The following is a 12,501-nucleotide window of genomic DNA, read 5'->3' as shown; positions in this document are numbered from 1 at the left end:
GATACAGTTAGGGTTTTTTGTATAATCACTTTTCTGACACTTGCTTTTAACAATAGCAAATGCTCAAGAAATAGTGCGTCTTACCTGCTTCATGTAATTGGTTGTTTAACATTGAGTTCAGACCTAAATAAGCTAATTAGCTGTCAGCAGTGTTGGAAATCTATTAATCTTAAAGGCAACAGCAAATTAAGTGAACCCTGGAAATAATGTCAAGTTCTGTGGCCTGTGTTGACAGGTCAGCCTAGATAATCATGATTCCTCCTAGCCTTAGTCTATGAATCGGTATAGTCTGACAGTATGATTTAACTGCAGCAAAAATTAGTTCTCATGCAGCTCTCTAAGAAAGGCTATTTGACAGTTGCCGAGGTGGATAGCTCTCAGAACAAGCTACTAAGTTGTCACTGATGAAAACATGATCCTAAAACTATCCATATAGTTATCTACAGCCTGTAAACGCCAATATTTAAAAAGGGCTCTAGAGGTGATCCCGGCAATTACAGACCGGTAAGTCTAACGTCAGTACCGGGCAAAATAGCTGAAACAATAGTAAAGAATAAAATTGTCAGAGACATAGAAGAACATAAATTGTTGGGCAAAAGTCAACATGGTTTCTGTAAAGGGATAGAGAATAAGATGGAGAATATCTTATTGCCCTTCTATAAATCCATGGTACGCCCACATCTTGAATACTGCGTACAGATGTGGTCTCCTCATCTCAAAAAAGATATACTGGCATTAGAAAAGGTTCAGAGAAGGGCAACTAAAATGATTAGGGGTTTGGAATGGGTCCCATATGAGGAGAGATTAAAGAGGCTAGGACTTTTCAGCTTGGAAAAGAGGAGACTAAGGGGGGATATGATAGAGATATATAAAATCATGAGTGGTGTGGAGAAAGTGAATAAGGAAAAGTTATTTACTTGTTCCCATAATATAAGAACTAGGGGCCACCAAATGAAATTAATGGGCAGCAGGTTTAAAACAAATAAAAGGAAGTTCTTCTTCACACAGCACACAGTCAACCTGTGAAACTCCTTGCCTGAGGTGGTTGTGAAGGCTAGGACTATAACAGGGTTTAAAAGAGAACTAGATAAATTCATGGAGGTTAAGTCCATTAATGGCTATTAGCCAGGATGGGTAAGGAACGGTTTCCCTAGCCTCTGTTTGTCAGAGGGTGGAGATGGATGACAGGAGAAAGATCACTTGATCATTGCCTGTTGGTTCACTCCCTCTGGGGCACCTGGCATTGGCCACTGTCGGTAGACAGGATACTGGCCAGGATGGACCTTTGGTCTGACCCAGTATGGCCATTCTTATGTTCTTATGTAAACTGGCGATCAAGGTTAGCAATACAGCCTCCCTCAAGCTCAAAACAACAATCCTGTCACAGCTTCTCTAGGAGATGGAAACCACCTCTGCAAATTGTCAGTCCAGCTAGACAAAAAGCTATGATGAAAACCACTTGTGACAATCTCCTTTCTCTGTACCACATGCTTGATCAAAATTGTGTCCTGCCAATTTATTCACTTGGCCATGTCCCTGCTGCCAAAAAACCTGTTTAGAAAAAAAGTAAACTACTATACTTGCAAGCAGTAGCAACCCTCAAAGTATTGCCAGCACAATTTGTAACATGCCGTCTGTTCCATCTGGAGAACACAGGAATTGGAGGCACGGGGCGGTTGGGGGAGGTGGAGGGTTAAATCCAGTTTAAGTAGGTCGGTCCATAAAGTTCTGGCTAAAATGTTTTGAAGTAGTTTGTTTATTGCTTTCAATGCTTAGCTTCTTCAGGTAAAGTTTCCTTGTATACAAAAAGATTTATATAGTATTTCTGGCATATTAATACTTCCTATACAAAGGCAGGATATATTCTTTGTATGTTTCCTCCCAAGGAACTTTATAAGCCATTCAAATTAGAATAATTTACCTCATTTTTGGGGTGTAATAAGGCAGCTCTTTAATAGTGTAATGTTGCCGTGCACCACAGTTTAGGATAAGATGTGGACACTAGTACTGAATCCAATTGAAACTGCAGGAGTAATTTAGATATGGCAATTGGGGCATTAGAGAGAACATGCCTATGATTTCAAGTTCTATTGAGGCATTCCTTTAGACACTTAACTGATCCATCCTCCTTCATTATTTGGGTAATTAGTTGTTAGACAGGTATTTATATATTATGGTCCCACAAGATTTCTCAATACAATGCAAAGGCAGTCACCCAGAGTCCAGTCATTATATTACATCAGCACAGAGAATTTTGTAACAGGAAAAACCGGGCAATCAGCCCTGGCCCAAACTCCAAATTTCATTAGCATGAATGAAAATTATAGGATTTTTAAAAGGAGTGTGTATGAGCTATATCACACATTCACGTATATTAAGTTGACCCCCTATTCTTTCCCTCTGCCTCTTTCTTCTGTATCCAACTCCCTCAGGCTGTTTGAATTTCAAACAAAACAAAACAAAACAAAACCCCCCACAGTTTTATGCCCCCCCCCATGACAGAATGTTTTTATCATGTTGCACAGCACTCCAACTGCCTTAAGGGAGCTTTAATGATGATTTTATTTTTAAAAGTACAGGCTTATCTTGCTTGACCTTGCTGCACAAAATAAAAGGTTGCTAAACTCCTCCTCCCAGAGAACAAAACCTGGAACAGAAATGACCTGGCTCTGCTGGATCAAAAGCCTAGAATGGTATAGTCCACAAACAAAGAAATCAGAACTAGGACAAACCCAGCACTATTACGAACAGGTACTGTAGGAGCAACCAGGCCAGAGAAACTGGCCATTATTCCTTTCTTGTTTGTTCCCTATAATAAACTTATTTTAATACTCTGTACGTCACTTTGAAGATATAAACCATTCCAATATCAATCTACATAATGTCCCAGGTAAGGTAATGTCCTTATTTTACAGAAGAAGAAATGAAGGGCTTATCTACACTTACAGCCGTGCCGCTGTACCACTGAGCAAAGATACTACCTCCACCGACAGGAGAGCTTCTCCCATCGACATAAATACTCCACCTCCCTGAGAGACAGTAGCTATGTCGACTAAGAGAAGCCCTCCCGTCAACATAGTACTGTCTACACTGGGGTTAGGTTGGTATAACTGTCGCTCAGGTGTGGATTTTTCAAACACCTGAGCAACATATTTATATAGACATAAGTTGGTAGTGTAGATCAACTAGAGAGAATAAGCAATTGTCAAAGGTCACACCAGGAGTCAGTGTTTAAATTTAAATTAAATTTTAAATTAAATTAATGGAGATATCCCATCTCCTAGAACTGGAAGGGACCTTGAAAGGTCATCGAGTCCAGCCCCCTGCCTTCACTAGCAGGACCAAGTACTGATTTTGCCCCAGATCCCTAAGTGGCCCCCTCAAGGATTGAACTCACAACCCTGGGTTTAGCAGGCCAATGCTCAAACCACTGAGCTATCCCTCCCCCTAGAGGGATATTATAATGTTCAAGTCTCTGGCTCTTAGTTCCATGCTCAAACTACTAGACTAAAGTTTTGGGTTTTTTTTCTTTTCCTTCAATGAATTATTGTATTGTATTTACAAAACTTCAATTTAAACTTGACTTTATAATATACTACTAGCAACTAGCATGTCTGATCCATTTCTTGCATTTACAAGCCATAATTACATGTTTGTAGTAAGGCAACTTGCAGTGCCAGTTCAGATAAGGCTGCCAAATCTGCAAAAGTGTCTAGGTCTTGGGGCTTCACTCCACCACAGACAGGCTGATATGCTAGTGTGGTGCCTTTGTTTTTAACTACTCACACTCCACTGCTGTGCTCAGAGCACTCAATGGGTGATAACTTGAGACCCCTGGGGAAATCCGGATGTCTCTTAAATGGCCACCTGGTGCACAACACTGAAGGTTCCCTCCCCTTCCTTCTGTGTAACAAAATATATCTACCAGTCCTTGAACTACCTCCAAAAACACTGACACAGGTCCAGGTTAGTGCTCCCTCACTAGACTGCTGTGAAAAGATCCAGCTGGTAAAGCCTAGGGTGTTCTAAGCCTCCCGAGTCCAGTCACTGCCCCTGGCATGGGATCCCCAGGCACACCCTCCTGAGAGTTTGGACTACGTGGCCCAGTCCCTGGGGCTAGTACTGGCTTCTCAGGGCACGTCTTCACTACCCGCCGGATCGGCGGGTAGCAATCGGTCTATCGGGGATCGACTTATCGCGTCTAGTGAAGACGCGATAAAATCGATCCCTGATGGCTCTACCGTCGACTCCGGAAATCCACCGCGGCAAGAGGCGGTAGCGGAGTCGACGGCGGCGTGGCAGCGGTCGACTTGCCGCCGTCCTCACAGCCAGGTAAGTCGACCTAAAATACGCCACTTCAGCTACGCTATTCATGTAGCTGAAGTTGCGTATCTTAGGTCGACCCCCCGCTGTAGTGTAGACCTAGCCTCAGTTTCCCCCTGTAGCTTTAGCACATCCTCTCCCAGAACTCTACTTGAAGAGGTAAAGTAGAAGGCTTCAAGGGGGCAGGTGATAAGATATAGCACATGACACAGACTTTGCTCTTTAATACTATGAGACATACAGATCTATACAAAAACAAACCCGATATGCATTTCTCTCCCTCAGTTTCCTTACCATTCCAGAGCATTCTCTGTGCTGAAGTCAGAGTCCTTTAGAGCCATCCAGCATCCTCCTGTTGCAGTGCATAGCTTGGGTTCTGAAACATGTAGCCTTCTCCCCAATCTACCGCCTCTGGCCATTGTTAATCCATTCCCTTCTTCTCTCCTGCCAAACCTCATGTGTGTGTCCTGAGACTTTCCCTTGTGAGTCCTTTTATAAACTTCTAGTCCCTTGATCAGGTGACTTCCGAATCAGCCTCAACTGGTGATCAGTGTTCTACCAGATGACTTTGTTGTCTGGCATTCTTTCCCCAGATAAACCAATTCTTCTGGGTGGGAGCCAGTCCGTCTAGGATGTTTGTATTAAAAGTGAGGACCATTCCAAGTTTAAAAACGCTCTATTGTCAGCTCTGTACCACAACACACTGGAATTTCAGCCCTACATGGAGGTGAGAAGGCAATAGCTTCCACACTCAAAATGTAATTTGCAGCTTGATAAAGATATATACAGAGTTCATAATCACACACACAGAGTTTGTAAATTGTACAAATTCCCTAACTGTCTCACACCCATACTAGTTCTGGATACATCTGCTTTCCTTTCCTCCTATGGGACTGAACCTCTATAACTAGCATGAGAGAGCAGATTGGGACAAAAGGGGGGCAAAGCAGACTTAGTGAGGTGTAAGGACAATCGGAATTTCAAAGTATCTTGTGTAATAAGAAAACATAGTTGCCCCCATTTTTGCATAGCCCAAGATGAATTAAATTCACAGATTCCAAGGCTAGAAGGGACCACTGTGATTATTTAGTCTGACCTCCTGTATAACACAGGCCATAAAACTTCCCCAAAATAATTCCTAGAGCATACAGTTTAGAAAAACATCCAGTCTTGATTTAAAAATTGTCAATAATGGAGACTCCACCATGACTTAGTAAGTTGTTCCAGTGCTCATTACATGCTGTTAAAAACTTATGACTTTTTTCCAGTCTGAATTTATCTAACTTTAACTTCCAGCCATTGGATCATGTTATACCATTCTCTGCTTGATCGAAGAGCCCATTATTAAATATTTGTTTCCCATATAGATACTTAGACTCACCCCTTAACCTTCTCTTTGTTAAGCTAAATAGATTGAGTTCTTTGGGTCTTACTATGAGGCATGTTTTCCAATCCTTTAATCATTCTTGTGGCTCTTCTCTAAGCCCTCTTCAATTTATCAACATCCTTCTTGAATTGTAGGTACCAGAACTGGGCACAGCATTCCAGCAGTGGTCACACCAGTACCAAATACAGAAGTAAAATAACTTCTCAATTCTTACTCAAGATTCCCTAGTTTATGCATCCCAGGATCACAATAGCTCTCTTGACCATAGCTCCTGTTCAGCTGATTATCCATCAGACCCCCAAGTTATTTTCAAAGTCATTGCTTCCCAGGATAGATTTCCCCCCATTCTGTAAGTGTGGCCTACATTCTCTGTTCCTAGATCTGTAGATTTAGCTGTATAAAAATGTTTATGGTTTGTTTGTGCCCCATTTATTAAGCGATCCAGATCACTCTGAATCAGTGACCTGTCCTTCTCATTAGCTACCACACCCCCAATTTGTGTGTTGTCTGCAAACTTTTTATCAGTTTATATTAAGACTGTGTTTTACATTCCTTCCTCTGCTGATCAGATCCCACTTGTACTTAAAAATCTCGATTAGCAAGTCTACTCTGAGTTTGGAAAGAAATATTGTTCTTCTATATGTTTCCTTATCAAGGACTTAAAATGGCAGTAACACCCCAAACTGCACTTGGAAAGAGTACACACAGATTTAGCAAGGTGCACTCTGCTGGTAGTACAGTATGGGATGCAACTTCCTGAGCAGAGCTTGAGGAGGAATTTGGAAAAGCCAGGGGCTGGACTGGCCAATCATCTATATCTCCCCACATTTGCTGGTGTTTCAAGAAAAATGGAGGCAGGTGGAGGGTTTTCATTTTCAGCCTCTGACTGTCTGTGCTGGTCAATCACTATAAAAGGGATAAGAACATTGGTTTATCATTCATACAGTGAACACTGCTACAAGTACTGCCCTGCTCACCAGAGAAAGGATGGAATCCTGCAATCAGTAGGTTCCCTGGCAGTCGGCGAGAGAAGGAAGGAGTCTAAGGGCTGGTCTACACGGGGGGCGAGAGGGGGGGAAAATCGATCTAAGATACGCAACTTCAGCTACGCGAATAGCGTAGCTGAAGTCGAAGTATCTAAGATCGAATTACCTGGGATCCACACGGCGCGGGATCGACGGCCGCGGCTCCCCTGTCGACTGCGCTACCTCCGCTCGCTCTGGTGGAGTTCCGGAGTCGACGGTGAGCGCGTTCGGGGATCGATATATCGCGTCTTAACGAGACGCGATATATCGATCCCGGATAAATCGATACGGCGGGTAGTGAAGACGTACCCTAAGTGCAATGTCAACAGCAAAAGCCTCGGGGGGGAGGGGGAAGAGATCTGGCAGACTGGGTCCAGGTAATGAGGGAAATTAATGGGAAGCTAGGTCAAGTCAGCAAGCAGAATGGTGTCAGGGAGGCAAGAGTGAAGGGAATAAAGGAGAGGGGAGGGAGCAAGAGAAACAAATGGATCCAAGGGGAAATAAGAGCAGATCGAGGAATCTCCCTGGAAAAGGGAAATGAGCTCCTACTTCTCTAACTGCACCAAGGTTGCACAGAGGGCTTTAGTTGCTGTCTGAGATGACTGTTTAAAGATAAGAATTCAGCCTTGACTAGTGTTCACTATAATAACTTCTCCCCATTGAGTGAGTTCTTGTCTCTAAGGTACTAATCAGTTCTAGAGAAGTGTAAATGGACTTGAGGCCAATTCTAATAGGACTGAAGTATTTATTGAGGGAATGTGGGGATTCAGAGGTGAGAGCTGTAACTTGCACAAATTTAGATTTTTTGCGGGATGGGGGGGATCCAGGCTTCTAAAAAAAAAAAAAATCTAAAAAAAAAGAAGATTTCTATTTGTCTCACATCCTATGAAAACACCTCCTGAACGGCTTGCAACGAAACTATTTCAAACACTGAGAGCGTGACGGTGAAACTATCTTGACTAGTTTTCATTGTTCAAGCTGAGAGTTAAAAGCAAGCAGTATAAATAGTGAAAAACTGAGCTGCTGTAATTTTGTCTTAATAATCTAAATTACTACTAGCACAGAGAAATGCTCTTTCTAAATGGCCAATCTACAACTCTTCCACTATGAGGCTGGCTTCATTTCATGCTCCCTCTCTCCCTAGTTCTATGAGACATCAGTGTCGGGGACTGGGAGAGCAGGAGCTTGTGCTGAGCAGAGGAATTGCAGGGGACATAATCAGCTCAGCAACAGCAGAAGGGTCTCTATGTGCCTTCGTTCCCCAAAATGTGGATAAAACCTTTGCTTTCTCCCACCTTTGGCAGTTCAGACAAGCTTTCTGAGGCATGGACTCTTTTACTCTGTGGATGTACTGTACCTAGCACAACGGACCTCAAACTTGGTTAGGACCTCTAGGTACTACTGCAATATACAAAAGAGCATTTACAGTAAGTTGGAGTAAAGAGAATGTGAATTAACCTTAACTGTATTACACTTAAACAACCACAAATGGTTCCATATACTATATTGTACTTCCTGTGAACATAATTTCTATTCCCAGCACTGCCTCAGTCCTTTAGAAACAGTTATCACTATCCTTCTTTGCTAACAAAACACCAAGTAGAGCCACTTTGTCATTACAGGGATAGTTTAGATTGTTTGATCAGGCTTTCATAGCAGCTCTGCTGTGGAGATAAAGATTTATGATTTCAACATGAAACTGAAGAGTTAGAAAGTACTTTCACCTATACCTGCCCCTGAGCCCCTTTGCCATTTTTTGGGTTTACAGTGATTTTCCTACTTTTCATTATTTTTCTCTCCTATGATGCTGTGTGAAAGACCCACACAAACAAGGAAAACTAATTAACAGTACAGAGGAAATAGTGAAACTGACTTGAATTTTTTCCTCTCTAATCTTTCTATTATAACAACTTTGGATTTAACCTGCAATAGCAGCACACAAGACATTTGGACAGAAGTGACTTTTTTTTTTTTTTTTAAGTTGACAATGCCCTGAAGCCCATAGGCTGTTTAGTATAAAGGATGTTTAGAATCTCATCAATGCAGGGTGAAGATTTAGAAAGTGAATTTTCATTGAAGGTTACACTCTGCCTATGTCAGGTGGTAGATGTCCACAAGCCTGTATCATTGATTTACTAATGCTGTGCATGTCAGCTGGCATAGTGGATGAGTTTACATTTAAAAAAAAAAATGTGTAACCAGCAGTCCAGGATCTTAATGCATATGCTTGTTCTGTTGGGCACAGAAAGAGCTAAGCTGTCAGAAGCAGTTTTGCCACGTAAACACTGGAGCATGATTGCCCTAGCTGAAATAAAAATCGATAAACCTCTCAGTAGCAGATTCAGGTCCTCAAGATTTAAAAAAAACAACAACAACAACATCATGCACCAACATTAGACTTCAGCTCCTCATGCTCTTGCTAAGGTGTACAGCTTTCAGTTTATCATACTTCTCAACCTTCCTTGACCTACAGGATGAAGTACCCCCACTAATGGACCCAAAAAGGCACAGGAAAATTACAAAGATACAGTATTTTAAATTGTTGGCTTTTTGAAGAGGATGTTTTCCTGTAACCTCACTTTCATATTCAATATTTTTATTTCTGTAAAGTGAAAGGAGATGGCAAATTTGAACTTCACCTAAGTCAGCTGACAGGTGTACTGACTATTAAAGCCAGGCCAAGAACAAAAACAGCCTGTTCGATAGATCCTTAGTAATGAGAAAGCTATGTCAGCAATCAAAATGAAGTTAAACAGCAAGAGTAGCTCAGAAATGTGTTCAGTACTTATCCCCTCAAACAGCCACGGGTCTGACGAGATAAGACCCATTCCAATGATGTTCACAGACATTTTGCTAAGATCGAGGGCCTTTGTAGCCTTTGTAGCGCTGTGTCAATTTTTGATTCATATTTGTCTACAAAAAACACCTCCTTACCAATAAGGAGGCAGCAAAAATCGCTGCCCCCTTGCATAGCAGCTACTCAGCTGGGTAGAAGTTTCTGTAGCAATAAGAGCCTCCATAGGTGTTGCACGTCAGGAGAGAAGCATCCTTTAATTGCTCCCCTTTCAGGGGCAATGAAATCTGGTTGTACAGCCACATAACATCACTCTCCCTGAGTGTACACTTCACCCCGACCCTATGCTTGGAGTTGCCCACACCCCATCCGTGCCCTGACAGAAATCATTCTGGGAGCAACTCCAGCCCCAGCTCCAGCCCCCTCCCTCCATAGATCTCAAGAGAGGGACACGCCAGAGCAGACTGCTGCAGGCAGCGATAGGGAAGGGGGTGCATAGAGCTGGTTCCCCCGCAGACAGCGATGGGGGAGGGGGTGGGCGCGGCTGCCCCCAACGGTCCCTCCGCAGTCGCTGTTACTTCGCCCCCACCCCTTATTTCCAGCTGCAGACCCTGCCCCACCGGTCGTCCCCCCCCTTCCCCAGTGATCGGCGGCTGCCTCCGCCCTCCTTACCGTGCTGGGTGAAGATATTGAAGCCGCTCTCCGCGGTGCGCCCGGCCGCCTCCCGCTTGCGGCCCGCGGGCCTGGCCGCGCTGCTCCCCCGCGCTCCCCTGGGCTGCTGAGGCGGCGGCGGCTGCTGCTGGAGCCCGGCTCCCGGCTCCCCGACGCGGCCCACCTGCTGGCCCATCCCCGCGCTGCCGTCCTGGGCCCCCGCCAGCCCTCACTCACATGCCGCCTCCGCTGCCGGCCCGGCAGGCGGCCTCCTGCTCCCGCGGCCTGGCGGCTCCCCACAGGGCTGCCCCCCACCCCGCCGCGCTCCGGCCTGGGACTCACGGACTCGCCCCCTCAGCCCCCGCCGCCATCTTAACCACAGAGCTGCGGGAGAGAGGACAGAGCGGCTCCTAGAGACCCACCTCCGGTCCTCCAAGGGAGTCCTGCCACCGCCAACCCCCTGGCTCCACCCCTCGCCCCCGCCTTGACATCACCCAGCAACCCCCCGCCCTCCCCCTGACACCATTACCCCTCCCTGACGTCACCCAGCAACACCCTGCCCACCCGCCCCCTCGCTGCCATCACCCAGCAACCCCTCCCAGTGACTCCCACCCCGACCACTCCCATCCCATCCCTGCCAACCTCCATCCCTCCTTTCCATCCTGCACTATCCCCTTGACTACCCAGTAACAGACCTGACCTGCCCATCCCGTACCATCCTCCTCTCGATCCCCTGACCGCCCCTAGACCACACCTATTAACCTTCCCCACCTTTTCCATCCCCCCATTACCCCATCACCCACCTACAGTATCATCCTGACTATCCCCCACTGTACACTGACTTGACCCCTTCCATGTGCTCCTCCACTATCTCCCCACTATCCCTGCTGCACTACCCTGTTATTCTTCTGTCCCATAGTGCTCTTTCTGAACACAAGCTCTTCCCCGGTTCTGTAGAACTCTGCCTGGGACACTTGAAATACTGATCCCGGTGAACCTAACCCCGACTATAGATGCAGCTAGGTCAGGGGTTCTCAAACTGGGGGTTGGGACCCCTCAAGGGGTCACGATGTCATTACATGGGGGGGTCGTGAGCTGTCAACTTCCACCCCAAACTCCGCTTGCCTCCAGCATTTATAATGGTGTTAAATATATTAAACAGTGTGTTTAATTTATTAGGGGGATCGCACTCAGAGGCTTGCAATGTGAAAGGGGTCGCCAGTAAAAAAGTTTGAGAGCCACTGAGCTAGGTCAACAGAATAATTCTTCCGGCGACCTAGCTACCTCTTCTCGAGGGAGCGGATTTACTAGAAGCGATGGAAAAACCGCTTCCAATTACTGTAGTAAGTGTCTACACTACAGTGGCATAACTGCAGCTATGCTGCTGTAGCACTTGTACATACACTCAGACTCTCAAAGGTGGTCCTCTTCTTTTACTTTTTTATTTCTTTTCAACATTTGGTCATTTCTGATGTAATTTTTTCCCATTTAAGGTATTGAGTAAAAATAATAAACAGTGAAGGTGAAGACTATATCAAAAGACAGGTCAAATGCTTGCCCATTAATAGTCATATGGAGAACTAACCATTATCCTCTAAAAGGCCTAAAAATTCCAGATTGGCAGATGTATGACCCAGAAAACATACCCTGATTATATGAGAAATGATATGTGATTTCCCCAAGACCACCTTACCTGAAATAGTCACTAATAAAACAAAAACAGACATCTTAACATTAAGTACAGAATTATATGAAGGCATATAATGGACACATTTTCAACTACAGTTGCTGTTACATACGTATATCAAGTAATGTTCCAGTTACAAACTGTAAGCATTTGGAAGTATGGAAACTAATAGATATGGGAGGAGAGAGAGGGAGTGACTACTGTAAGACTCTGGGCTAGTGGAAGAGTTTGTTGTTTTTCAGTTTTGCTGATCCCCACCCCCCACCCCCTTAATTTTTTCATTTGGCCAAAGCTGGCAGGATGGGTGGCACATCACCAGGTTGTGCCTATGCTAATGTGTTCCCCAAGGACGTGTAATTAAACAAACTTGTCCTCTGCTCACTACAATGGTTTCCCATAAAATACTGAGTCAGATTCGAGTCTATGTCTTCATGGTGCTCAATGGCCTGTGCCCAGGATACCTAAAAGATCACCTAAAACTCTGGGATGGATGTAGACCATGGTTGACAGCTGTTCCTCAAGCACAATGGAGCTGTCCGTCACAAGGGGACAGCTCATTTGTGTAGGAGAAAGTGCTTTCTTAGAGTCTGGTTGAAGACTGTGGAATGACTCCCGTAGGACCTAAGAACAACTT

The 12,501-nt window shown here is 44.7% G+C and overlaps 1 protein-coding gene across 3 annotated transcripts in view; it reads right to left on the bottom strand.

The window, feature by feature from the left end:
• The window catches only part of ABL2 (ABL proto-oncogene 2, non-receptor tyrosine kinase), an 85,159-nt gene extending 74,783 nt beyond the window's left edge, over positions 1 to 10,376 (bottom strand). For all 3 annotated transcript variants that reach the window (XM_065408866.1, XM_065408867.1, XM_065408868.1), the window contains exon 1: positions 10,202 to 10,376. In XM_065408866.1, the coding sequence (XP_065264938.1) occupies positions 10,202 to 10,376 (175 nt within the window). The remainder of the gene's footprint in view (positions 1 to 10,201) is intronic.
• Between the last annotated feature and the right edge of the window lie 2,125 nt (positions 10,377 to 12,501).

The sequence above is a fragment of the Emys orbicularis genome, chromosome 8, assembly GCF_028017835.1.
Source record: "Emys orbicularis isolate rEmyOrb1 chromosome 8, rEmyOrb1.hap1, whole genome shotgun sequence".
NCBI lineage: Eukaryota > Metazoa > Chordata > Testudines > Emydidae > Emys > Emys orbicularis.
The sequence above is the reverse complement of the archived record's forward strand: the minus strand, read 5'-3'. Positions and strand labels throughout refer to the sequence as shown.